The 23,976-nt window shown below is 44.2% G+C and overlaps 1 protein-coding gene across 7 annotated transcripts in view; it reads left to right on the forward strand.

Annotated features, from left to right (window-relative positions):
• LOC119170521 (polyamine-transporting ATPase 13A3) overlaps positions 1-23,976 on the forward strand; it is a 1,084,416-nt gene that overhangs the window by 201,173 nt on the left and 859,267 nt on the right. For all 7 annotated transcript variants that reach the window (XR_012894535.1, XR_012894534.1, XM_075890967.1 and 4 more), the window contains one exon: positions 1,745-1,822. Coding sequence is in view for 5 of the 7 variants with exons in the window: in XM_075890967.1 (XP_075747082.1) it covers positions 1,745-1,822 (78 nt within the window). In the remaining 2 variants the exon portion in view is untranslated. The remainder of the gene's footprint in view (positions 1-1,744; positions 1,823-23,976) is intronic.

The raw sequence follows: 23,976 nt of genomic DNA on the forward strand, positions 1-23,976 counted from the left end.
AAACGAAGGCGCCAAACAACCGCGTCGCCATTCCATATGTGCCGGGCATAAGTGAACAGCTCTCGAGAGTCCTAGGAAAAGTCGGGGTCATGGTAATCCATAAACCTGTTTCGACGCTCGCTCGCTTGCTACCGCGGCCGAAAGACCGACCTCCGAGGGAGCTACACCCGGGCGTTGTCTACAAAGTGTCGTGTTCTGGGTGTCCAGCCTGCTACATAGGCGAGAGCAAGTGTTTCCCGGAAAGAATGCGCCAACACAAGAACGACGTCAGGAAGATGGAAGTGCAACGTAGCGCTCTGGCGGAGCACTGCGAGAAGCACGACCATAAAATTGACTTAGACGGCGCTTCTGTTATTGAAACAGAACGGAATTTGGGAAAGAGGCTCTTGCTCGAATCTTGGCACATCCAGCATACGCCTGCCAACGTGAACCGCTCGCTGGGAACAATGCCTTCGGTGTACGTTCACGGTCTCCGAAACGTGGTGGAAAGGGAAAGCCGGAGCCGTGGTGAGAGAACACGACGCGACGACACTTCCATGACCAAGACAGTCACCCCCTGAGGAAGGGACCGAGTCGGTCTCGAAACGTCGGGCTCTATTTGAACTGTGGCTGAAGCAATTTCAATTTTCTAAACGTTTCTACCCAGCCAGACAGATTGCTGTCAAAATGTTTACGTTTAAGATGAGTAGGCTGTACATAAAAGCGAATAAAGCGTGACAAGAATCAGGTTTTCGTGCTCTTTAAGAGTTTTCAGAGATTTTAGTATGCTTAGAGAATCTCTCTATATTATTGGTTTTTGTAGCTTCATTTTTTTCGCGTTTAACAGCCGCAAGTATCGCAAAACATTTGCCAATGAAAATACTCGTATCAGAGCGCAGAAGGTCAGCTTACGCAAAGAGTGGACCGACAGCTGCGTACGAGGCAGAAGTTTTGGACTTTGAATCATTCGTGAAGAATTCAGGACACGTGTATTTCTTTTGTAGTTCTAGGAAGAATGTCAGAATATGTGGAATTGGCGCGTGCTTCGTAACGTCTAAGAAAGACACGTCGCAAGTTATCGCCTGCCACTGCCACAGTAACGTTGTTCATGTGGCACACTGGTTTCCTTCGCTAGATCCCTCACATGGAGTGAGTAGGGCTGTCTCATGGACGGCCATTTCTCAAGAACAGCAAGGCTCGACATGTCATTATTGTAGAATGTGAGGGGCGTTAGTTGTCTGCGTTCACTTTAAAATAATGAATAAAGACATGTAACATCTCTGTAGGTGGGGCGTACAGGCTTTTCGCATTCCACGTACAAGCTCTTCACAGGGCTAGAGCGAAAATAACTCCAAGAGAGGCGGATACGCAGATGATGAACAGGATCAAGCATATTAAGAGCAGTAGGTGTCGCAGTCTGATATGGTATTTCTCCATAGTCTAGGCGAGTACGTATGAGGCTTGTATACAAATTGATCAGAAACTTCCTGTCATTTCTCTATGTAGTGCTTAACAACACCTTTAGAACATTCATGGCTTTTATGCACTTTTTTTTGATACTTCATGTTTAGTATGAAGGTTAGCTTGGTGTCCAAGATTTGGCCTAAATTTTTGTGTTCAGTATTAACAGAAAGATGTTGCATATGCACTTAAATATGAGATTCGGAATGAATGCCTCTCTTCCTGGATATTAAAACAAACTTGCTTTTCTGTGCATTCAGTTGAAACCAACTCTATCATTTTCTTCGATTTTCTATGACCTCAGTGGGCTCGACCGGGGCTGGAAGTGCGTAGACCTCATCGACAGTTTCCAAGGTTATTCCAAGGAAGAGCAACAAGAACAGTAAGTTTGTTTTGTGGTTTCCCTATGGTGCCTCGTAACACTGTGAGACGCAAGGTTCCCGATAACGGTTACTTGTGTGTTCGCACTTTGCATTCGTGGTACGCGTATACGTATGCAGGCGTTGAGTAAACTGTACAGCCGTTAATAACGTAATAATATGAATTTGCCTCTAGCGTACCTAAACCATTATATGAAATTATATATGGCGCAATGCAATGAAGGACCCGAAAATTTCTATATTCTGAAATTCTTTACAGTGATTAGGATATAAGTACATATGGTGGTAATATAGTAATTGATTTTCCCTCCACAGTGTTTCAGAAGGTTGGGTTTAGTGAGGAATTCACCTTCAGGCGGTCAATTTATCTTCCTGGCGAGCTGAATTGGTTGAGTGACCGAAAAAGTGTTGGTCTCTAATTTGATGTCCAGACAAGGACAAAGTTCTTGGCAACAAAGTTGTTTTTAGAATTCTTGGTCGCTTCGTGTTACCAACATATCACTTCGGCCTTTTCCAAACATCAATAGATCCAATTTTCGTAACATAAAATGCATTTTGCCTAATAGTGCTTCTTAAAAACGTTCCGTGTTGCGGCAAGGAAGAAATTATTCACGTAAAATCAGCGCCAATAACGAGGGTCAAGATAAGAATGAGACAGATAGTGGCACTGACTCACAGCAAGATTTATTTCCTTGAACCTCCCAATATATACTTGATGAGTATCTGACAAATAAGAACAATGAGAATTCTGTGACTAACTCTATCACGGAATTCCGCAGTTATCCTAGCATGGTCATTGTTGTTACAAAAAGTGCAACTAAAATCATCAAAAAATTTTACGTACCTACTATTCAACTTACCGGTTGTGAAACATACATGCACTGTAAACACCAATGATATCAAATGAAAAATTCATAACTTTTCAGCAAGAATGACCACACGCACCACCGTCACGAGCAGCCGAAACCTGTTATGACAATCACGAAGGAACGAAACCCGTAGATGGTGGCTTCATCACAAAAAAGAATTTTACACGAAGTTAAAACATATCCTTACCAACGTAGCTCACTGTAAACTGGACAATCACGTAAGCGAGCTCTCACAATGTCCAGTGGTGTTTGGCAGCTATGGCGCCAATTTACGCGGAAACACCTATATGGACACTTGGTGGTACCTCTTTACCCCGATCAATAACTTATCTGACAAAGGAATAAAGAAACCCTTGTAGATTCTCCCCTAGTAACCAGTTCAAGCATAATCAGATGAAGTGGTGTGACATGCGAAAATTCGTCACTGATTAGACGCAGAACACAGGCTAGTGTTAAAATCTCGTGGCATATTATATTTATTAGACAGATTTTGTTGGGCTTTCGCAGCAGCTCTGAATACGGAGCTTGCCGGTCATTTACAATGAAAGACTGCATCAGTAGAGCCGTTACGGACAGTCAGCTATTATTTGTGTATTTAATGTATTGAACAGAGACAGCCTGACACGTAAAAGTGGTACTTTAGAAAGGGCAAGAGTGTAGGCCTAGCCAGCGTGAACAGCCAGAATGCCCAACCCGAGCGCTTCGTGCTTAGCGCTGACGATGTGACTGTCGAGCTTCGCATAAGTCACTACTTCATTACGTATTTATCATTCGCTGAAGATGGAGCAAAGTAGCTGTTCTAAAGTGTCGTGAAAACAAGTGGTTCGTAATACCGCTTAAGACGATCCACGTGTAAAATTTTGTAGATTTGGCGGAGCCTGTCTGCAGTGGACGTGAGGTGTTCGATGACGTCGTTCACGGCAGAAGTTTGCTCTTTAACGTGGTAAGAACCGTGGTGCCTGCAAACTTTGTAGATATACCTGGTGCAGCAGTGGTAGGCACCCAAAGCCAAACAAGAGAGTTGGTGAAAACTGGTAGTGTGATTGCCCGTCGTTGTGGTAAAATTTCTGTAGCCTTTGTTTTGCTGTAAGAGTGCGAGCTAATTGCCATTATACTTCCGCATATTGAGCATCTTCGGGAACTGGTGTGGCCTCAGATGAGTCGAGTCGGTAGGGGAGGATGGTGTCGATTGGAGATGATGGCTCTCCACCATAGAGTAAAAAGAAGAGAGACAAGCCTGTCATTACTTGAAGTGCCGTGTTTTATGCGTAAGTTACGTAGGGAAGAATAAGGTCCCACTTGGTGTTGTCGTCGGCGACATACATAAAAAGCATGTCGCCAAGAGTGTGGTTGAAACTATCCGTCAAGCCGTTTGTTGGTGAGTGATATATGGTAGTACAGTGATGAATCACATATTATTCAGCGAGTTCTTGAATAACATCCGCGAGAAACGCGCGGCCTCAGTCACTCACAAGTTCACGGGGAGCGCTGTGATGCAAAACAAAACAAAACGCAGCAGCAGGAAAGACGCAGCGTCACGTGCCGTCGTGGCTGGCAGAGCGGAGGTTTTTGCTTATCTCGTGAGATGGTTGATCGCTACTATAACGCAGCGACTCCCAGCTCATCTGTATGGCAGACGACCATAATTTTATATTCCTACCCGGTTAAATGGCCGCACTGGGCGCGTTAACGGCTGCATTGGCGAGATAGGGTGGCTAAGATCGCGGTTGCGGCGTTGACACTCTGTGAAAGATTGAATGTACTCTTGTACGAATGTGTACTTTACGTGCAAGTAATACGGATGACGTAGCCTGGTGTTGGTTTCAAAGAAGCCGGTGTTTGCACACTGCGGATCGACATGGAATGCAGCACAAGTGTGAGCGCAAAGTCGCCTGGGTGTGACGACAAGCCATTTGCGGCAGCCAGTTTGGTAGTAGCGGCGAATAAAAATTCCATCGCCAATGGTGAAACGAGAGATTCGTTGCCGTAGTGCTCGAGAAAGTGGGGGAGCAAGTGCTTAATAGAGGTGATCCGTCACAGACGCAATCCACCAATCCTCGCACTGCTCCGAAGCCATGTCGATGGATCTTGGTGGTGAAAGTAGGTTGTCTTGAATGGAGCCACTCACAATAGCAGTAGACACAACGAACCCGAAAGAGTGCCGAAAACGGCGTGCTTCTGGCGTGAGCGGTAAGTGACACGAATGTCGCACTCTTGGATTCGCAGTGTCCATCGTGCCAAGCATCCAGAGGGATTCTTGAGGGAGGACAACTAGCGGAGGGCGTAGTGATTGGTAATCACATGGAAAGGGCAGCCGCACTGATGAGATTGACATTTTGTAATGGCCCAGATGATCGCTAGGCATTCTTTCACGGTTATCGAATGATTTGCTTTTGCTGTAGTAAGAGTGTAACTCGCGTACGCAACAGCATATTCTTGGTAGCCAGGCTTTCGTTGGGCGACTACTGCGCTAAGACCAACACCACTGGCATTCGTGCTGATTTCTCTTGGGACACTTGAATCAAAATGATACAGTATGGATGAAGTTGTAAGCAGTTCACGAAGCTTCGCAAAGCCGTTGTCGCAGGCTGGAGACCACGCGCATAGATTATAGTCTCCCTGATGTGTGTCTGTCACAGGTGCCATGATCGAGGCAAAATGACTGACGAAGCGCCATAAGTATGTGCAAATCCCAATGAAATTGCTCAGCTCAATGAGAGACGCGGGCCTCGGGATCTTTCAATCAGCACGTAGATTTGCGGGGTCAGAGAGAATGCCATTGTTCAACACGACGTGTCTGAGAAAAGTCAGTTTGTTTGTTCCAAAGTAACATTTCTTCAAGTTTGGTTAGATGCCAGCTACAGTAAGGCAACGTAAAATCTGCTCTAAGTGACGAAGGGGCGAGGGAAAATTGGGCGCTAATACCACTACATCATGCAAGTAGCACAAACACATGTTTCATTTGAGGCATTGTAGGATACTGTTCATTGTGCGCTCATTGTTGCCGGCGCATTCCTATGGCCGATTGACATCACGCTAAATTCGTATAAGCCATATGGTGTAATAAACGTGGTTTTCGGCCTGTCATCTGTATTCATGAGCACTTGCCACCAACCAGATCGAAGATGAAGGAAGGAAAATAACTCTCAGGTTCATCGGTTGAATCACTTTGAAGAGTAAACAGACTGATTTGGAGTTGTGATAGGTGGCGATGAACGAAAGCAGTGAAAGGCGTAAAGAGTGCGGTTGCATCGGAGGCAGCGGATCGCGACACAGGTGCGAAGACAGCAGCGTACAGGGAGATCTGGGTGCCGTTAGTAATGACCAACTTCGCGCAGGAAGGGCGGGCGTCCACAGTTAGAGCATCACCAAGGGTAGAAAAGGCGACTTTGGTGCGGGCGCAGCCAACGACGCCTTGGAGATGGGAGTGAAACGTTAAACCTTATTTGATGTCATGAGAACTGTGCGGGAGTACGCGAACTCGGCTGTGCAGGGCACTCCTCGGATTACAAGTCTGGCGGCACACGCAGCCACAGGCTGCACAGGCTGTGCAATAGCAATAGGAAGAAACAAACCAAAGTACGGCGTCACCTCTTTTCGAGTTGGAGGGCAAAGTTTTTCTGTGGTTACAGAAATAGTGGTACAAGTAGCAAATGTGGCAAGTATTGATACACCTTCGAGAACGCCGTTAATTACATTTCGCGGAGAATGAAGAGGGCTTTCACTTTGCGACGAGGACGCAGTTCTTACCTCGGGAACTGCGTCATGTAGTTTTCCTTGTCGATTACAGAGGGACGGCGATTCCGGGAAGGTGAGCGATGACGGGAGAAAAGAGAACAGCAGTCGGAAGCTGGTCGTTGGCTTGGACACGGAGGGTGCAAATCGAGGCCTAATGTGTATAGGCGAATGTGTGGTGGTACTAATACCAACGAGAGTCTTCACATGAGTGTAGTGGTCGGTGACAGCACAGGCGTGCGACGGATCCGGTGAGATCATGCGAAAAAAATATGGCTCGGTTTTCGCAAGTGCGCCAAGACTTAGTGACTTGGTAGACTAGAGGTCGTGGCAGCTGGGTAGCGTAAACAGAAGCAGGCATGTTGTTCGAGGTAAAGCGCATCGAGGACTGGACAGAGAAGAAAACGCAGATCACATATATGGCGCTAACTTTCCACAATGCGGTTTAATCCGAGAAACAGCAATACTTACACCCCAACATGGCGCGCCACAACCACGTGCTAGAACCAGAAAACTGATCGACTGCAACTCATGCGACATTCAAATAATGCAATTCTTTCATTGATAATGATATCGATGGCTTGCTTATACACGCGTCCCCAAACTTAGCAATGAATTTCGCTTCTATGATAAGCCTTGTCATTTGGTTAGTGCTTCTTCCGATTATGCTGGTGCGATTAAAGAGGAGTTGGCACCCGCATTCTTTGCGTGAATTGCAAGAAAACCCTCAGGCTGTGCCTTGGCCACGTTGTTCTTGTGTTCATTCAGTCTATCATTGATGCATCTACCAGTTTGGCCTATATAGCATGCATCACACGTTAATGGGATCCGGTAGATGACTCTTGTGATGCACGCGACAAACCTAATACGGTGGTTCTTTTCGCACAGACCTTTCTCCGGGCGCTCCGGTTTCGTCTTTCGGCAAAGACTGTTTAGCTTGATAGGTGCCGAGAAAACTACTCGCACGTTGCAATGTTCTGCTAATTTTTTCAGGTTATGTGAAACACCATGAATATATGGGATTACAGCTAATCCTTTCCTTGCAGGCGTAGCAGGCGTTTCCGCGGCTCCGTCGGAGCGGATTTGCCTCAGAAGGCTTTCCGCGACACATGTCAGGACGTGTTGTGGGTACAGAACTCAGCTAAACGTTTTGTTTGCTCTCTCATGCTTAAAGACAAACAATGCTGGCAGGACTTCTTCAAGGTTAGTAAGGCACATCTTAACAATCCCTCGCTTGACGAGCTTGGAGTGCGCCGAGTTATATGGCATTATAGGTTTGTTAGCACGAGGGTGATAATACCAGCGAGTCTGCTCATCATTAAAAACAAATAGAACATCTAAAAACCGAATCACATTGTCACATGGCTTTTCAAAGGACAGTTCAAGGGGTTCAAGGCTCCTTTGAACAGGGACTTGAATGCTGGAACACACTTCCTCAAACTGTTCGGTTGAGCTGTCAACAAATAAAATAAAATCGTCTACAAAACAAAAAATTTTTAGAACATTTGACCCTTGTAGTACATCGTTGAGGTCTCTGTCTAACTCAGGTAAATACAAATTGCTTAAAACCGGAGCGAGACAGGAACCAATACACACACCATTATTCTGAAGATATGCTGATCCTTTCCAAGTAATGAAAGTAGACGACAGGTAAAAACTAAGAAGCTCAATGAAGCTCGCTGCTGAAACACCTACTTCATTCTGAAATTTGACAGTTCCAAATTCTTCAATGGATTCGAGAATGAACGTCATTACTTGGGAGTGGCGCAGTGAATAATAAAGGTCCTTTATATCTGCCGAGAAAGCTTGCATTCCTTTATCAGCATGCTGAGCAGAAAATTCTAATATCTGTTCAGAATGTACAACAAGAAAAGGGTCGTTGATGGGAAGAATGTTAAGCTTATCCATTAAAAACGATGCCATGCACTTTTGCCAAGTACCCCTTTCTGATATGATAACCCTTACGGGACGTCAACTTTATGTGTCTTCGCGCAAAAAAACACGTCGAGACTAAGCTTCTTTGTCTTTTCAACGCTTTTTTGCAAGCCTGTTAAGTTCATCTGCTTGCATAACTTAATAGCCTTTGCTCGAACCTTATTGAGCGAAACGCGAGTATGTTCACTGAAAACTGATTTGACGGCGTCACTTGCCTTTTTGTCAAATTATTGGTGTGAAAGAACGGTAAAACCACCTTTCTTGTCTGCGGGAACGACACATAACGAATTGTCACGTAGAAAACTGACAGCACGATTCACAGGAAGTTTAGAACCAGAGGGTTTACAACGCGTTAACACATCCACGCCCGCAGAATTCATTCTAGAAACTTCGTCCTGAGGTGCTCGTTGAGAAACCTGACGTACAATGGATAGCAGCTCACATTTATTCCTTCTGGCATCGACGGCGAACTTTGGTCCTAAACCAAGGAGATGCTGTACATCGTAAGCAGATAAACACCGTCAGGATTGCGGAGAACACAAGAAGTCATCTGATGCGTCTTTGCAACGTGTTGCCGAAGAAGCCGCAACTGAGGCTGCCACAGGAACTCGGTGCACTGGTCCGCAATTTGCATGTGTTGTCAGAACTGTGATCTTGCCGTGTGAAACTCGAAGCTGTTGTGCAACTGGACGTCAAGGTGGCAACGCAAGATCCGAGCATGCCTGAGTGACTCAGCTCTGAGGATCTTCATGATGCGCATCCCGTGTCCTGTGGAGGGCTTGAAGCCACTGATTAGAGCAGTGATGGCCTCTGGAAGCACACGATTGCGGAAGCAAAAGTCAAGAGATCGGGCTTTACACACGGTTGCAGCGATGAGGGCAACTGTATTGCACGGGTTCGCTGAGACATGTAGAATAGAGCCCGTTGAACTAGAAATGTAGTCGACTAAGGTTGCACGGCGGGCTTGTTGGTGATTCATGTTGTTCGAGGTATAGCGCATCCAGGACGGGACAGAGAAGAAAACACAGAACACATACACGGCGCTAACTTTTAACAATGCGGTTTAATCCGAGAAACAGCAATACTTATACCCAAACATGGCGCGCCACAACCAAGTGCTAGAACCAGAAAACTGATGTACTGCAACTCATGTGACATTCAAATAATGCAATCCCAGGCAGCACAGAAGGTTGGCCCAATATTGGGGATAGATCGGCATTGCCTGGCCCATGAACGGCCCAGTTTTCACAACGTACCGCCAAGATTGGCTATGCCAGCCGAATAGAACGGCTATGTTGGACCAGCATTAACAACATTCCGCCAATGATGGCTGTGCCAGTCTATTAGATTGGTTATATTGGGCCAGCTTTCAGAACTTTCCGCCCATATAGGCTGTGCCGGCCTATTAAAACGGACACATCGGGCCAGGTTGTACAAGTAGCAGCCAATATGGGCGGAGCCATCCAATAAGACCGGCATTATTGGCCCGCCGTTTGAACGTTATTGCCGGCGTCAGCTGAAAAGTCAACATCACGATGTCATAATATTAGAATATGAGCCAATTTCTGCGTGTGCTGCTTTTTGGCGCTGTTCTGGCCCCAATTCACGCGCCGATTTTTCAAGTTAGAGAGAGAGTAATATATGTGCCGGGCACAATATTAGAACTATCTTTTCGTCATTAAACCATGCCCCGCCGCGGCGGTCTAGTAGCTAAGGTACTCGGCTGCTGACCCGCAGGTCGCGGGTTTGAATCCCGGCTGCGGCGGCTGCACTTCCGATGGAGGCGGAAATGTTGTAGGCCCGTGTGCTCAGATTTGGGTGCACGTTAAAGAACCCCAGGTGGTCGAAATTTCCGGAGCCCTCCACTACGGCGTCTCTCATAATAATATGTTGGTTTTGGGACGTTAAACCCCACATATCAATCAATCATTAAACCATGCACAGCTCGTTGAAATGCATAATCGTTGGTTGAAGTTGTGCAAGGTAGACTTTTTAAGTGAGAAAAAATTACCGATCAAGTTTCTCTGACAGACGTGACGTCCGATGCCGTGCTATTCGTACGTATGACGAACCTGCTGCGGATACCGCTGTCTTACGCGTGCATGTAGACGTCGAATATCTGACGCAAATCTTATCGTATCATGTGTCGGGCTAGCTATCTACGCGACCTATTCGAATCTGTTTTGCGTTCACAGCACAGTACGGTTAACGGCGCTTGCTGCTGCTTGACGTGTGGGAAGAGCGGGGGTCGTCAGTTGCGTTATGGTGACTGAATCATACAACATATGCAGTTGCCGTGATCTAACACACAGACGCGCGCACGCACGCACGCACGCGCTATATTCATGTAACGACCACACGAATTCCCAACAACATCGCAGCGAACGGTTGGTAAGGTGTTGCGGAGTGTGTAGGCGTCGTAGGGCACCCTGTCGGTGCCCAGCTCGTTGCGAACGCGAATTTCGGCGTGGAACGCATCTTTTATATGTACTTTTTTTACGTGTCCCCTAAACGGTAGGCTGCGCGATACGAGAAGTACGACACACAAAAAAAGAAGAAACGTGAATGCGTAGGGCAAATCGTTAATAACAAAAAAAAAAAAACACGCACGCTCACGCCACTGCAGTGGCGTGAGCGTGCGTGTTTTTTTGTTATTAACGATGCGCATGTGCTTCCATAAAACATGACAGCCAAGAATGATGAAGTATTCATTTACATACAAATTACTATGAGTTGCTGAAACTCACGCAAAAGAACATAATTTTCTTCCTTGGATATTGATCGAGTGCCTTGGAATTATGCTATGTGAATTTGACACATCAACAGTGCATAATGATTCCCACCATAAGGGGCCACAATCTTGGCAAGTAATAGAAGTACTCTTCCCACCTGATGTGCACCCAACGTAAAGAGGCCTTGTTTCTCAAGTTAGCAATATATATATATATATATATATATATATATATATATATATATATATATATATATATATATATATATATGTATATATATATGTTATATAACCACTGGAAAAATATACCAGGTGTAACCAGAAAAAGGTGTACCTGCAGTTTTAAAGTTTAAAAGAAGCAATGACATGCCAACCATCCAAAATAGAACGCCCGAGGAAGGAGCATCAATCAGTATTACAGCAGCTAAAAACCTGCTAACAGCTGAAGGTAGTCATGCTGCTCTTCCATTCAAGTATAGTGTACACTGAGAAAAGATACTGAAGATACACCATCAGCAAATGACAAAAGCAATACAGACAGAGCTTTCTCTTATAATACAAAAAGTCTTTAGCTGAGGAGGCAAATAAGTCATTGGCACACAATAAGTGCACAAAAAAAAAAAAAGCTGTCGCACGAGGCTGTCAGCGCTTAGACAACACAGGCAAAAATACAGTAGACTGAAGAAGGGAAAACCCATAGCAAAAGTTACCATACTCATGAGTTCTTGCTTTGCGTGCAAATGAAGCTAGCGTGAAGTTGAACACTAGATTAAAGCACCACAATCAAAATCTGGAAGTCAATGCTTTAGGAATAATACAAAGTACTGAAAAAGCATGCAAAGAGCATTCCTGTGAAGGCAAATATAAAAAAAGACTGAAAGCTCTGTGGCCCTGAACAAGACAACACCACAACCAATCGAAGAGCCGTTCGGACACACCAGCAGTTCTGGCCAACACTAAAAAGTCACAAAAACATACCTTTAATGCCTTTTTTACAAGAGAACTTCAAAAGAAATGTGCATACACCAATGCCAGAAGTATCGATGGAAGCTATTACTCACATTCAGCTCTTCATTGAAACACTGACAGAAGATACTTGTAGCTGGATGCTTAATTACTTTGGTACAACCCAAGAGCGTCGACGCCAAGTGGCAAAAAAATTATGATGGAAGACTACAATGTGATCAAATGCACACGTCAATCACCAACCAAGGTCCTATGCTAGAGTGAATATCGCAAAAAGTCTTGAACGCCTAATGTCACTGGCTCATACTCAGCGTTCTCAATCAAAATCTTGACCTCCCACACAGCATATCATTTCAACAACCTGCCACCTCTCACCATGTCATGAAACAAGCTCGAGTATACACAAACCCTCCTCACCGTTAGGTAGTTAGATAGCTCCACTAGTGCTTCACTCTCGGAACACATAGACCAGGGCCGTAACTAGACGGGTAGTGAGGAGGTTCTGAGCCCCTGAAGTGTTTTCATGCTCTGACTTTTCGTCAACAATAGCTTAATCTGGGCAAGTTGGTTCATCGTGGTTGTGTTCTAGTAACAGTGAGAGAAGTTCAGGAAGAGACAAAAAGGACAGGAAAGAGCGCTGACTGCCAACTAAATTTTATTGAAGGTACTACGCCCACTTTTTTACAGAGTACAAGAACAGTGCTCATGCACAACGACACATGTGAGACCATGATAATATAATCTTAACTGAGAAAAGAATACTCTCTCTCCGAATGGATGAGTGAAGGTATACTGATGCACTGATCCATGGCCTTCCTGACAAGAAAATGCTTTCACAGTCTCTCTTTCATTTCTTATTCTTGCTTTTTTCAAAAACAGTGTTTTATGAAACATAGAGCTGCACTTACATTCTTTACAGTGTATGGCCATGCGACTACCATAGCCATTCTTAACATTTTAAGCATGCTGTCTTGCTCAAACATTGGGGCATTGCCCAGTTTGTCTTATGTTTACGCTTCCACGTGTCAATAGTATCTCATACACAACATTATATTGGCATTCAGTATACCTATTCTCGTGACGAATGGTGAAATAATGGCTATTCCTGTTGCTTTTTAGTACACACACTTTTGAAAACTTGCAAGGGATGGCAAATAACAAGATAAAATCATATCGGCTCGCTATTTTCTTTATATTGTGAAACACCTTATGTACGTACGGTATAGCATGCAAAGATCTTTGGTCATTCTGTTTTTATTTTGGTCCTGTTTTGTTTAACTTGACTTTCTGCAGGACGGTTTAGCACACGGGTGTGATGGTGCTGTTGGGATATCCAGCATCCTTTAGTCTTTTAATCTGGTTTTTAAGGCTTACCTCATCCTTGTGCTCACATGACTTCTGAAGGGTGGCCTCAATGCACGTGGTGGCAATTCCTCTGTGTAAATTGTGTAAACGTGTAATTATGTGTTATGATGTACTAAAAAAGATGTCCCAAGAATCAGAATAAGTGACAGTAGTCAAAGTTTTTGTCACTGCCTTCATACAAATACCAGTTTATTTGTTGCCTCCTGCAGTATTTTAGGGCCTCTTATATAGATAGGATGTTTTCTCACTTTTATTACATTTTTGTATTGATGATGCCATATGCTCAGGAGGTAGAATGTCGTTATGTTCTTTCTGATAACTTCTAGCTTCTGAGCAAAGATAATGTTTCAGAAAAATGAAAAAAGGCTAGCATAATATTAAGACATGAAAAGAAAGCAGAGTTTATCAAAAATGAATGCATTATTTGGGAATGAGAAAAAAAGATGGATGACAGGTCAGTAATGTCAATTAATTTATATTAGGACACTTGAAATGTAGCAGAGGGTGGCAGGTGATTAGTTCCAATGAGATCAAGAAATTATCAGCCATAATAAGAAATTGGCTCATACAGGACAGGGAACATTGATTGGGCTTCCACCCTGGAGTGGACATAATGTAGGCTTAACGCTAACAATGAGCAAAGCCTGTGAAATTAATCCTCCATGAAATGAGCAGTACTGCACAGATTGCTGTGCTAGACTTCCCATTTTGCATGTTTTTACCAGCTTATCCTGCTCGCTGTTCAGACACAAAGCTTCACCAGAAAAACAATGTTATACTTGGTGAGGATAATGCCAGTGAATCCAGTGTTTTATCTACACCTTTCCTTGCTTAAGTCCTCCTCCAAACTATACGATTTTTCTTGGAAATGTTCTGCTAATAGCACACCAACCGATCAAGTGAAACAACTTTATTGGGGTCCTGCAAGACGTGCCCTAGTATGCAATCACCATTTCACTTCACGTTACAACATACTGGTGGTAAAAATATTCTCTGGCAGGGTACAGAAGTGCATGCACTGAGCTAGCTTGTGCAGCGCGGTCTATTCCAGAAAGCTGAACCTATGTTTGGTACAGAATTTTGTAACCACACGATGCTTGCACAGATTAAATGTGGCCCCACATAGCAACTTCTGAGCTTTTTTATGAAATGATCTCGCAGTATCTGAAAACATTTGTTTTTTTGTTTACTTCATAGTTCCCAGTGAAATATTTCTCTTGTTCCTCTCATTGAATAATGGCATTTGGTGTGACTAAGGTGTTCCTAATGCCTCACTATGAGATCAAAAAAACGATTCTCCTTGACATTGGTTCACAAGCATTTCCTAAGATATTGAATGACACTGCTTGCACATGTACAAACATTTGCTAGTTTTATTGAGGGTTGATGATAAAGGGAATCAGTTGGTGCATCCAAGCCGGACAGAGATTGACTGGCCCTGAAAAGGGCCGTTTAGTTATATATCTTGCAGCTTGTTCCAGGTAGACAGGGCTTCATTCTGTAGAAATGGTAACTCATCACACTGGTTCCCCAGCATGAAGAACATAACTTGATGCTAACACTGACTCAGATGTTCTGAAATGTCGTAGAGGGTACATGAAGGCTGGGTACATGAAGGTTGCAGTTATACTAACTGTACAGTCAGCATGCTTGTGTGATATGTGCATAGCTGCATCAAAGCCACGTGTGAGAATTGCGTGACCAGCTGAAAATCTCAATGGCAGCATAGCTTAAGAAGTCTGTCATCCCTTTTTTGCCAGTTTCCAATATCATCCTTCCCTTTTCATGCATCTTCTTTCAATATATCTGTGGTTTTAATTCCCAAAACCACGATATATTAATGAGAAGCAAATTTTGAACATCTGGTGTTCTTTAACATCTTCACTTGTTTGCAGCGCAACACCAGAAACACAGGACAGGGAAGGAGCAAAAGAGAAAGAAAAGACGGCGCCGACTCTGAAAAAGACGGCACTGACATCATGACACGCACATGTCGTGATGTAAGCTGCCCAAAGAGTGGCCTCCCGTGAGAATAGTGAAGAATTGGGAATAGGATCTACCAGTAAGGGCTTTGTGTGCAATTCACAAACAGTGAAAAAGATCCACCAGGGGTGAATCACAGGTACATGGTGCACTCTGGTTGAGAGAGAGCAGAGTAAAACAGATGTGCCAGACAGGAGATTATAAATGGTTTTGTCTGGAGCTGGTGCCAGACCGAGCTCTGATTAAGCGTAAGGGAGTATTGAGCGCCAGGCCAATCTGATCCCATTCCTGTGATGGGGTGCAATATGATGACAGGTGCGAATTCCATTTTCTTTTTTTTCCATGGGTTTAGGGAAATAATTTTTCAGGGATCAGATGAAAATACCTCCGACATACATAATAACATGCTTATTCTTGGGCGAAGTCATGCCTAGCCACCAGATTGGGAGAAAAAGGAGTGTTTCCCGAAATGTGCGATAAAGTGTTTGGTGCTACGCCTTGACGGAAGTATTGATAGGTGCTTTGGAAATCGGTACGCCATTTCTGTAATCGTTAAATATGCAACTGCATGTGCCACTGCTAGGGATAGCGTGAGACTCCCAGCCATTTCGGGGTAAGCCATTTTAATCTACGTGAAGATGTTAATGAGCCCGTTCTCCATCACAGCAGTAGCTGTGGCCATTCCTTCAACTAGGCCTACTGCAGCGCGAACTAAACGTCTGCATGAATTTGCAGCTAGTACCGTACATAATAATCAGCACAGGCCTTGGGTTCACTTCGATGGTGTTGTGAATTCATCTTGCGTGACAATGGTTTAAGTTGCATGCGTGCCTTAATCATTATTGCAATAGGAGACCATGATTTATCGTCACGCATGGTGTTGCTTAGCTCGGTCCTCGGTGTTCGAAGCAGGTTCCGCCTTGTGTGTGCATGAGAGAGGCACAAGAGTTGATTTCTGCTCTGTGTTTCTATAATTCCCTAGCCTGTATTATACAGGAAGCGGATAGTGCTGGTGTGCGTCAGCTGCCTCGGTGCGCTCTCAACCGCCTGCCTGGTAAGACTGATACCTCATTCTATCAGCGCCTTGTCGTACTCCCTCCTAACACTGCGACATGTCCTCCACTTGGAGGACATGATGACGGAACAAGATGATATGAAACCCAAAACCGCAATGTTTGCAAGCCACAACCCGAGCAAACAATTCAACGGTGAGGCCAGAAAATCTACCTGACTAGGCCTGGAGCAACAAGCCAGAGAGCATATTCTTGGCTGGATAGATGGATGGATGTGGCTGTACCCTTTAGATTGGACGGCGGCTAACGTCACCTTGCCGTAATGCTTAGTGAACTAACCACTAGATTTTTTTTTCCCCTTTAAATAGTAAAGTTGGACGGGTACTTTGAAGTGAAGGGTTTAATTTTCAATCGTGCCTTGACTTTAGCCACCAATCAGATAACCTCCTTCTAGTTAAGTCTACCCGCTTAAAGTCTATTTTGCCCTCCCTGTCCCTAAATACCAGTGCTTTGAAAAACTCTGCGCCATCATCTTGAACTATAAGGTGAAGCCCATTACACAGCATTGTCAAGTGTTCGGCAGTTTTTTCTTTCTCTTCGCACGCACTGCATATTGTGTCTACCTCTTCATATTTGGCCCGATATGTCTTGGTTCGCAGTACTCCCGTCCTGGCCTCAAACAGTAGAGAACTACCCCGAGTATTATCATAGGTCCTTTCCTTGGCGATTTCCTGCTTAAAAGTTCGATAGATCTCTAGTGCGGACTTCTTAATCATGCCCATTCTCCACATGTCAGTCTCCGTTTCCTTTACTTTCTTCTTAACCGATAGTTCTTTTTGGTTTGGCCACCTGCTGTTTTCTAAGTATTTACCAGTCAATTTCCTGGTTCGCTTCCTTCATTTTGTATTGACATTCTTCATGTACAAATAGCTGAAAACCTTCATAGCCCAACGCTCCTCCCCCATTTCTCTCAATCGCTTCTCAAATTTTATCTTGCTGCTAGCTTCCCTGCCATCAAATGATGTCCATCCCATATCACCTTGTACTCCCTGGTTTGGTGTATTCCCGTGAGCTCCTAAAGCAAGCCTAAATATTTCACGTTGCCTAATTTCTAATCTTGCTTGAACTTCTGACCTCATGCACAAGACCGCGTTGCCGAACGTCAGCCCAGGAACCATGACCCCTTTCCATATTCCTCTCACAACATTATACCTATTGTAATTCCACAGTGCCCTATTTTTCATCACTGCTGCATTCCTGTTATCTTTAGTCGTCACGCATATTTCGTGTTCCCTCAGGTGCTCGGTCCCATTGCTTATCCATACGCCCAGTTATTTGTATTTATCTGTTATCTCTAGCGTGACTTCCTGTATTCTAAGCTCACTACCTCTGTTATCATTAAAAATCATGACTACTGATTTTTTCTAACTGAATCTAAAATCTAACCTATCTCCCTCATTACCGCAGATGTCCATCAACCTCTGCAAATCTTCCTTGTTGTCGGCCATTAGCACTATATCATCTGCGTAGGTTAATGCTGGTAGTGCCTGATCAATGAGTTTTCCTTGTTTGACTAAAGAGAGGTTGAAGCCAAGTCCCCTTGCCTCTAATTTGGCCTCTAATCCTTGCAGGTACATCATGAATAAGAAGGGTGACAGTGGGCACGCCTGCCTAAGTCCACGTTTCACCACTGTGGGCTTGGATACCTGTTTTTCCCACTTTTTAACTACCTTGTTAGTTTTATAGATTTCCTTTAAACGATTAGTGACTCCATCTTTTACACCCAGTGTGTCTAGTATTCCCCACAAGTCTCTTGAACCACGCTATTGTACGCTCCCTTGAATTTCTGCAGGCCGGTAGGAAGCTTCACAGCGCAGCGCCTGATCTTGTGAAACAGCGCAGCCATGCAGGCAGGGCATTCAATTCGCTCCCTATTTTTTGTATACTACTGTCCTTGTGTACATCGTAGAACACATAACAGTAATGATAGCAAACAGATCATTGATTCGGGTAGGCTTGGTGTTTTTATTTAAAATGGAACAACGAGGAAGCTGCTGAAGCTCGTGCCTGTATACAGCTGCTTTATATGGAGATGAAACTTTAACGAAAAAAAATGTAATGATAAACAGGAGGCTCATAACAAACAACATTTCTCTGAGGGTGCATGGAATATATGTCCCATGCAAGGCTATGCATTGCAGTCCTTACTGCATTAATTATGTACACGTACTGCAGGGCATGCAAGTGTATGCAGACACACGCTGACGAAATGACATTTTTTGCTACATACAAACGTGCACCACACCAAATAAGACGCACGTGTTTGTATAGTCAGGGAACACTCGTGAATACTGATGAAATCACACAGCTCGCTTACAGTATAAAACAAACACAATTGCGAACAATAAAATGCGACGCTGTTTAAAGAGGCGGACCCAGGTTACGAGGAGAATTATCAGTATGGCATACACACCACGTGTCAAGCTTTTGCAACATTTAAAGAGACTAAATATGGAAAGTTGCCTTTTTAAGTTAACATGACAGTACCAAATGGAGAAGCCACACGAGAGAACAATTCATCGTGGGCTAAAGAATGTGTTTTAAATATATACACAGCTTTGCAAGACAACATCGACGAGTTTTACTCGTCTAGGTGTGGGAGGTGTAGGCCTGATAAAATGCGATGTTGCTTCGGAGCCTTTCTTTCGTAATATTGCAATTTTATTCAACTCTTTCAAACGCGGCCCCGTAAATTTCTACTGGGTGCTCGAACACGGCAAGCAGGTCGCGGGGCAAAATCTTTGTAACATTTTATTACCGAAACAGCGATACTAGCAATGCTTGAGCTGCACTTGCTGTTTTCTAAATTGTAATCTCCTCAATCTCATCACTGTGATCAGGAAACAGAGAGGAAAAGTACAGCAGTAGTACGTAGAGAAATATTTAATTTCAAGCCCTTTAGCAATATCATCTAAACAAATTGCCAGTTCACTGTTGAACTCTCGATGGAAACAAACAGCTGATCAGGGACGCAAGCTTGGCTTGGCACTGGCTTGGCCGTCCATACAGAGCCAAAAGCCGCTGCAGGAAACTGGATTGCGGATCGTATTGAGACAAAATATTTTATACATTTTTGTTTTCTTTGTTTCATTTCTCTAATTGCTCTTGTGATGGCGTGGACCGCGCTTCGTGATCTCATGTACCGGCGCACTGTTTTGAAGTTTAGTATGGCGCACGATAATACATGATTGCGTGCTTTAATTTAAAAAGGTTCGCGAGTATGGCAGCAACACTGCAATGTCGGGAAGAGGCACGGGGAAGAGGATAATAGCAGAACCAGTAGCAGCTGCATGCCCGGGTGGAGCGACTGATGCCCAGATGGAGGAATGTCAACCCGATGCCTTTTGTGTTGGCCGTTCTGGCAGTTCCGCCGACTTTATAGAAAGAGACGACCCCGTCGCTTGTCCTCTTCTCTTTTCCTTCGGGCATCAGCGACAACATTGACGGACGACGTGTTCGACTTCATCGTGCACGTGAGTATAGGTTGGTTTTTCATTCGAGTGAATTCTTGTTCAGATTTGCAACTTGTCGACTTCATCCTGATTACCTGTCACCGGCAATAAGTCACATACGTGTGATATTTAGGTGAAATAAATGATAATGCACATTTTCTGCTCCATTTGCGTGACTTAGCTACACCAGGACATGAGGTAAAGCCTTTGTCGCCTAGCCACTAGCAGGCAAGATTGATCACTCGCATCCTTCAGTTCACGAATCAACGCGCCTGCCTTAAAATTAGTAAGCTGCTCGCAAAGAAATCTTACCCGAGGCAATTTTGTTTTCTGTGAACAATGCACCGTAGATTTGTCTTGAATAACAAAAAAAAAACAACTTGAAAAATAAATGTCGCGACCTTTTAGAAAACGCCGTGTCTAAGAGCTAGACGCGGCATTTTGTAAAAGGCTCATTAAATTCAGTATGTTTTCGTAGTTTCTGCTTGAAATTATTATTGTCTATGAATTTCATGGCCCAATCTTTTGCTTTGGCTGAAAATCTCGGCGGCAAAAACTTTGTTCAGTGTCCCTTTAAGGGCAGGTGTAGATGCCATCATTTCAGTCGCAAATCTTTTTGCTAGTCGGTCGGCTGGTTAACAATAAGGGTACTAACTAGAGTTCCAGATTTCATCAGCAACACATCATCATGGCTTCATCAGATGCTGCATTATATACATTCTATCCTCGTTTTTAAATAGGTGTACCGTATGGTCCACTGTTACAGGAAACAAGCGAGCTCATGGACAGTGAGCCATCTGGTGCTAACTGGCAGCGATGCTTGTGAATGGGACGCATGCGCATAGAATCGGGGTGCGCCCAGTTTTGTCTGCCATTTCTCCGCATGTACGCATCACAGCATTGGAAAGCGCATCCGTATTTTAGCTGTGCAATTTATCTAGCCCAGTGCCTCCTGCTTCAGGGATTTCCTGTGAGCACAAAAAATGCATGATTTTAATCGTTGCTGCAGTGTTTTGCAAGTTGTCACCGTAAAGCACATCATATTTTTCGCATAATGCTCGCTGCAACTAGCAAGTTTCGATGACTCAAAATGCTGTTCAGGTCTGATGTAGCAAACATTTTAAGCTCGTCCTCATGACCATGAAATATTGGTTTATTAAATAATGGAAGGCAGAGTTGGTATCAGTTGATTTACAGTGTGAAAATGAAAAGTGCGAAGGACCGTGCCTCGCAAGTAAGCCCCGAGAGCATGAGCAGAGAAGTAGCAGATGAGGATGCTCATGCGCTGCATTTCCAAATCTCACCAGCACTAATGCTTGACGGACTGCTGGCCACGCACTAGCGTGATCTTTCTGAAACAGGACTTTGGCCCTGTAAGCATGTTCTTGAAGGGCATAAGTAAAACGTACAATGGGCCCCCTAAATGCACCCATCCTTGAACCATTGGGCTTATAAATTAGTGCCCTTTTCAAAATACAACTATACTGAGCTATAAATTGTGACAGAACAGTGCACGAAGTTCAAAAATGGGAAAAAAGTCTTTAAATGTCCCCTTTATACATAGTGTTCTTGTGATGTCACTTCTGCCGTTGTCGCCCTCTCCCGCCATGCCCGGGTAACTCCCTGGGTACCTACGGCAGTTCACGTGCTGCAGTGCGGTTTGTTGGGGGCTCGTCATCTGTTGCTGTGAACGATGTGGAAGCATTGTGGTTTTTTGTTGTCTTACTTTAACGAGCTCATTGGATGAGGAAGGCCTCGCTCGTGCACTCGATACAAGACCAGATAATCAAGATGTGCGACACATATACCAGCCACGGCGTACACCGGCTGCCCGCCACAACCTATGAGGGCCTATTATCTTGCTTTCACTACAAATTGCCTGGCCCAAAAACAAGTGAAAGCTCAAAATCTCTCGAGCCGCAATTTTAAGAGTGGATGTGCGAAGCGCAGCTGCTCCTATCGAAAACTAGTCGTGCAGAGCTAGGCAAGTTTACAAGAGATATAATATTATGAATATATTGTCACGGCCTAAGCCACCAAAGTAGCAATGCCCCCCCCCCCCCCCCCCCAAGTGTTTTAAACAGTGCTGATGTTGAGCTTGAGCCTCTTTGATTGCAATTTGTGGAAATAGTCGAGGAAAATATTATACAAGGCAGATAGCGACTTTGCGTGGTGTGTGCCGCAGTAATGCCAGTCATCACTTTATTTTTCGCGTATGCTTTAACACACTTTTCACTTTGTATTTTGCTTTTGTTGTACGCTAATGTACAGTGGAGTCACTGAACATGATAGAGACCGTGTATAGAAATAATTGACTAATAAAAAAAAATCCTGACGCCCAACTTGAACCGATCGGCTATACTTCAAAGTGAACTAATATTGTTTCCCATTCTTTATAGTTTGTTTCAGTGCAATACCAAATCTCCGCGATCACCATCACGATTTTAACCGCCTTCCTCGCCATCATGATTTTAACTGCGGACAAGTTTCTATGTACAGTATCTTGGTAAGCTATATCTGTTTGCAGGTAAATACTTGGCTATGGCACTTACCCGTAATGAAGTTGCACCTGAAGATGCAAATATTGCAAAGTTTCTTCAAGTAGCTTTTGTTAATCTGCACCAGCCAAATACGCTGGTACTTTTAGGAAAATCGGAATGTGCGTTCTCAATTTTAGGTTATAACTTTCAGCGAAGGAACACCCTAAGCCCTGCTCCCTCTGCGTGGACTACTAAATCAACTTGCCTCACTAGCAGGTCATAATTTCTCAAACTTGCATCGTGAGGCAAAACTAAACGGGCGCAAGCACGAGGAGACAACATGGCAGTTGTAGGCAATAGATTCGGTTGGTGCCTGGGCATGTTGGTGGCGCATTTCGGAAGTGACGAAAAGGCGCTGAGAGATGCATGTGCACACTTTGTATAGATGCTGTATTGGACAGCAAACTTTTTTTCTTATCTGAGCAGTTTTACCAAAGGAAGCTTCATCATATGGCGTGATAAATGAAGCGAATCCACAGGTTGAACCACATCATAGCCTCGCTGTGCTTTTGTACTTTTTTTAGCTCGCAAAATTTATTGACGGATAAGGCAGCACTTGTTTCTTTACCATATGATCATCTCCGGTGTGCTGCTGCCTTAATATTTCAAATTCTAAGCATTTACACCATTGTATGCTAACTTTTCCTTCAAAGTGAGACAAGCCACATGTGTATCGTAGATCAAGAAGCATGCCAGTTTTACGTAATTGCAAGGTAAACATCAGAAATGCACAGTTGATCAAAAATACTAGTTTAATGGTGCATCTACATAGCAGAGCACCTGTGGCACCTCGGGAACAAGATAATGCCACACATGTTACAAGAGATAATTAAAAAAGACAGGGGACGTTCCGTGAACAAATAGAAACAAAAATAAAATGGCACGTGGCAGCGAGCGAAGGCGGCAAGGGGGGGGGGGGAGCCCGTGGGACTTCAGCGGATGAACGTAAGGTGTGTGTTTAATATGTGGAAGAAAAAAAAATTCAAAATTTTGGCGACTGAAATGAGGGTGACTTAGTGAGTGCGCTCATGACGAGAGTAAACACGGTTATTATTTTTTTTTCAAATCTCTTTTGAAAGCCACAAAAAATCTGTATGTGGTGCAGCCTAACAGAAGGTCCGTGAAGGCAAATTATGCATTCGTCGTTGTACAAAGGCTATTTTTTTTTTCATGCGCACCATCCCCGCCGCGGTGGTCTAGTGGCTAAGGTACTTGGCTGCTGACCCGCAGGGCGCTGGTTCGAATCCCGGCTGCGGTGGCTGCATTTCCGATGGAGGCGGGAATGTTGTAGGCCCGTGTGCTCATATTTAGGTGCACGTTAAAGAACCCCAGGTGGTCTAAATTTCCGGAGCCCTCCACTACGGTGTCTATCATAATCATATAGTGGTTTTGGGACGTTAAACCCCACATATCAATCAATCAATCATGTGCACCATAAATAATGCTCAAAATTTAATTGCATATGTTGTTTTCATCCTCGCTGTATTCCGTGCTGTTTATGATGTAA

This window comes from Rhipicephalus microplus, chromosome 3, assembly GCF_043290135.1.
Source record: "Rhipicephalus microplus isolate Deutch F79 chromosome 3, USDA_Rmic, whole genome shotgun sequence".
NCBI lineage: Eukaryota > Metazoa > Arthropoda > Arachnida > Ixodida > Ixodidae > Rhipicephalus > Rhipicephalus microplus.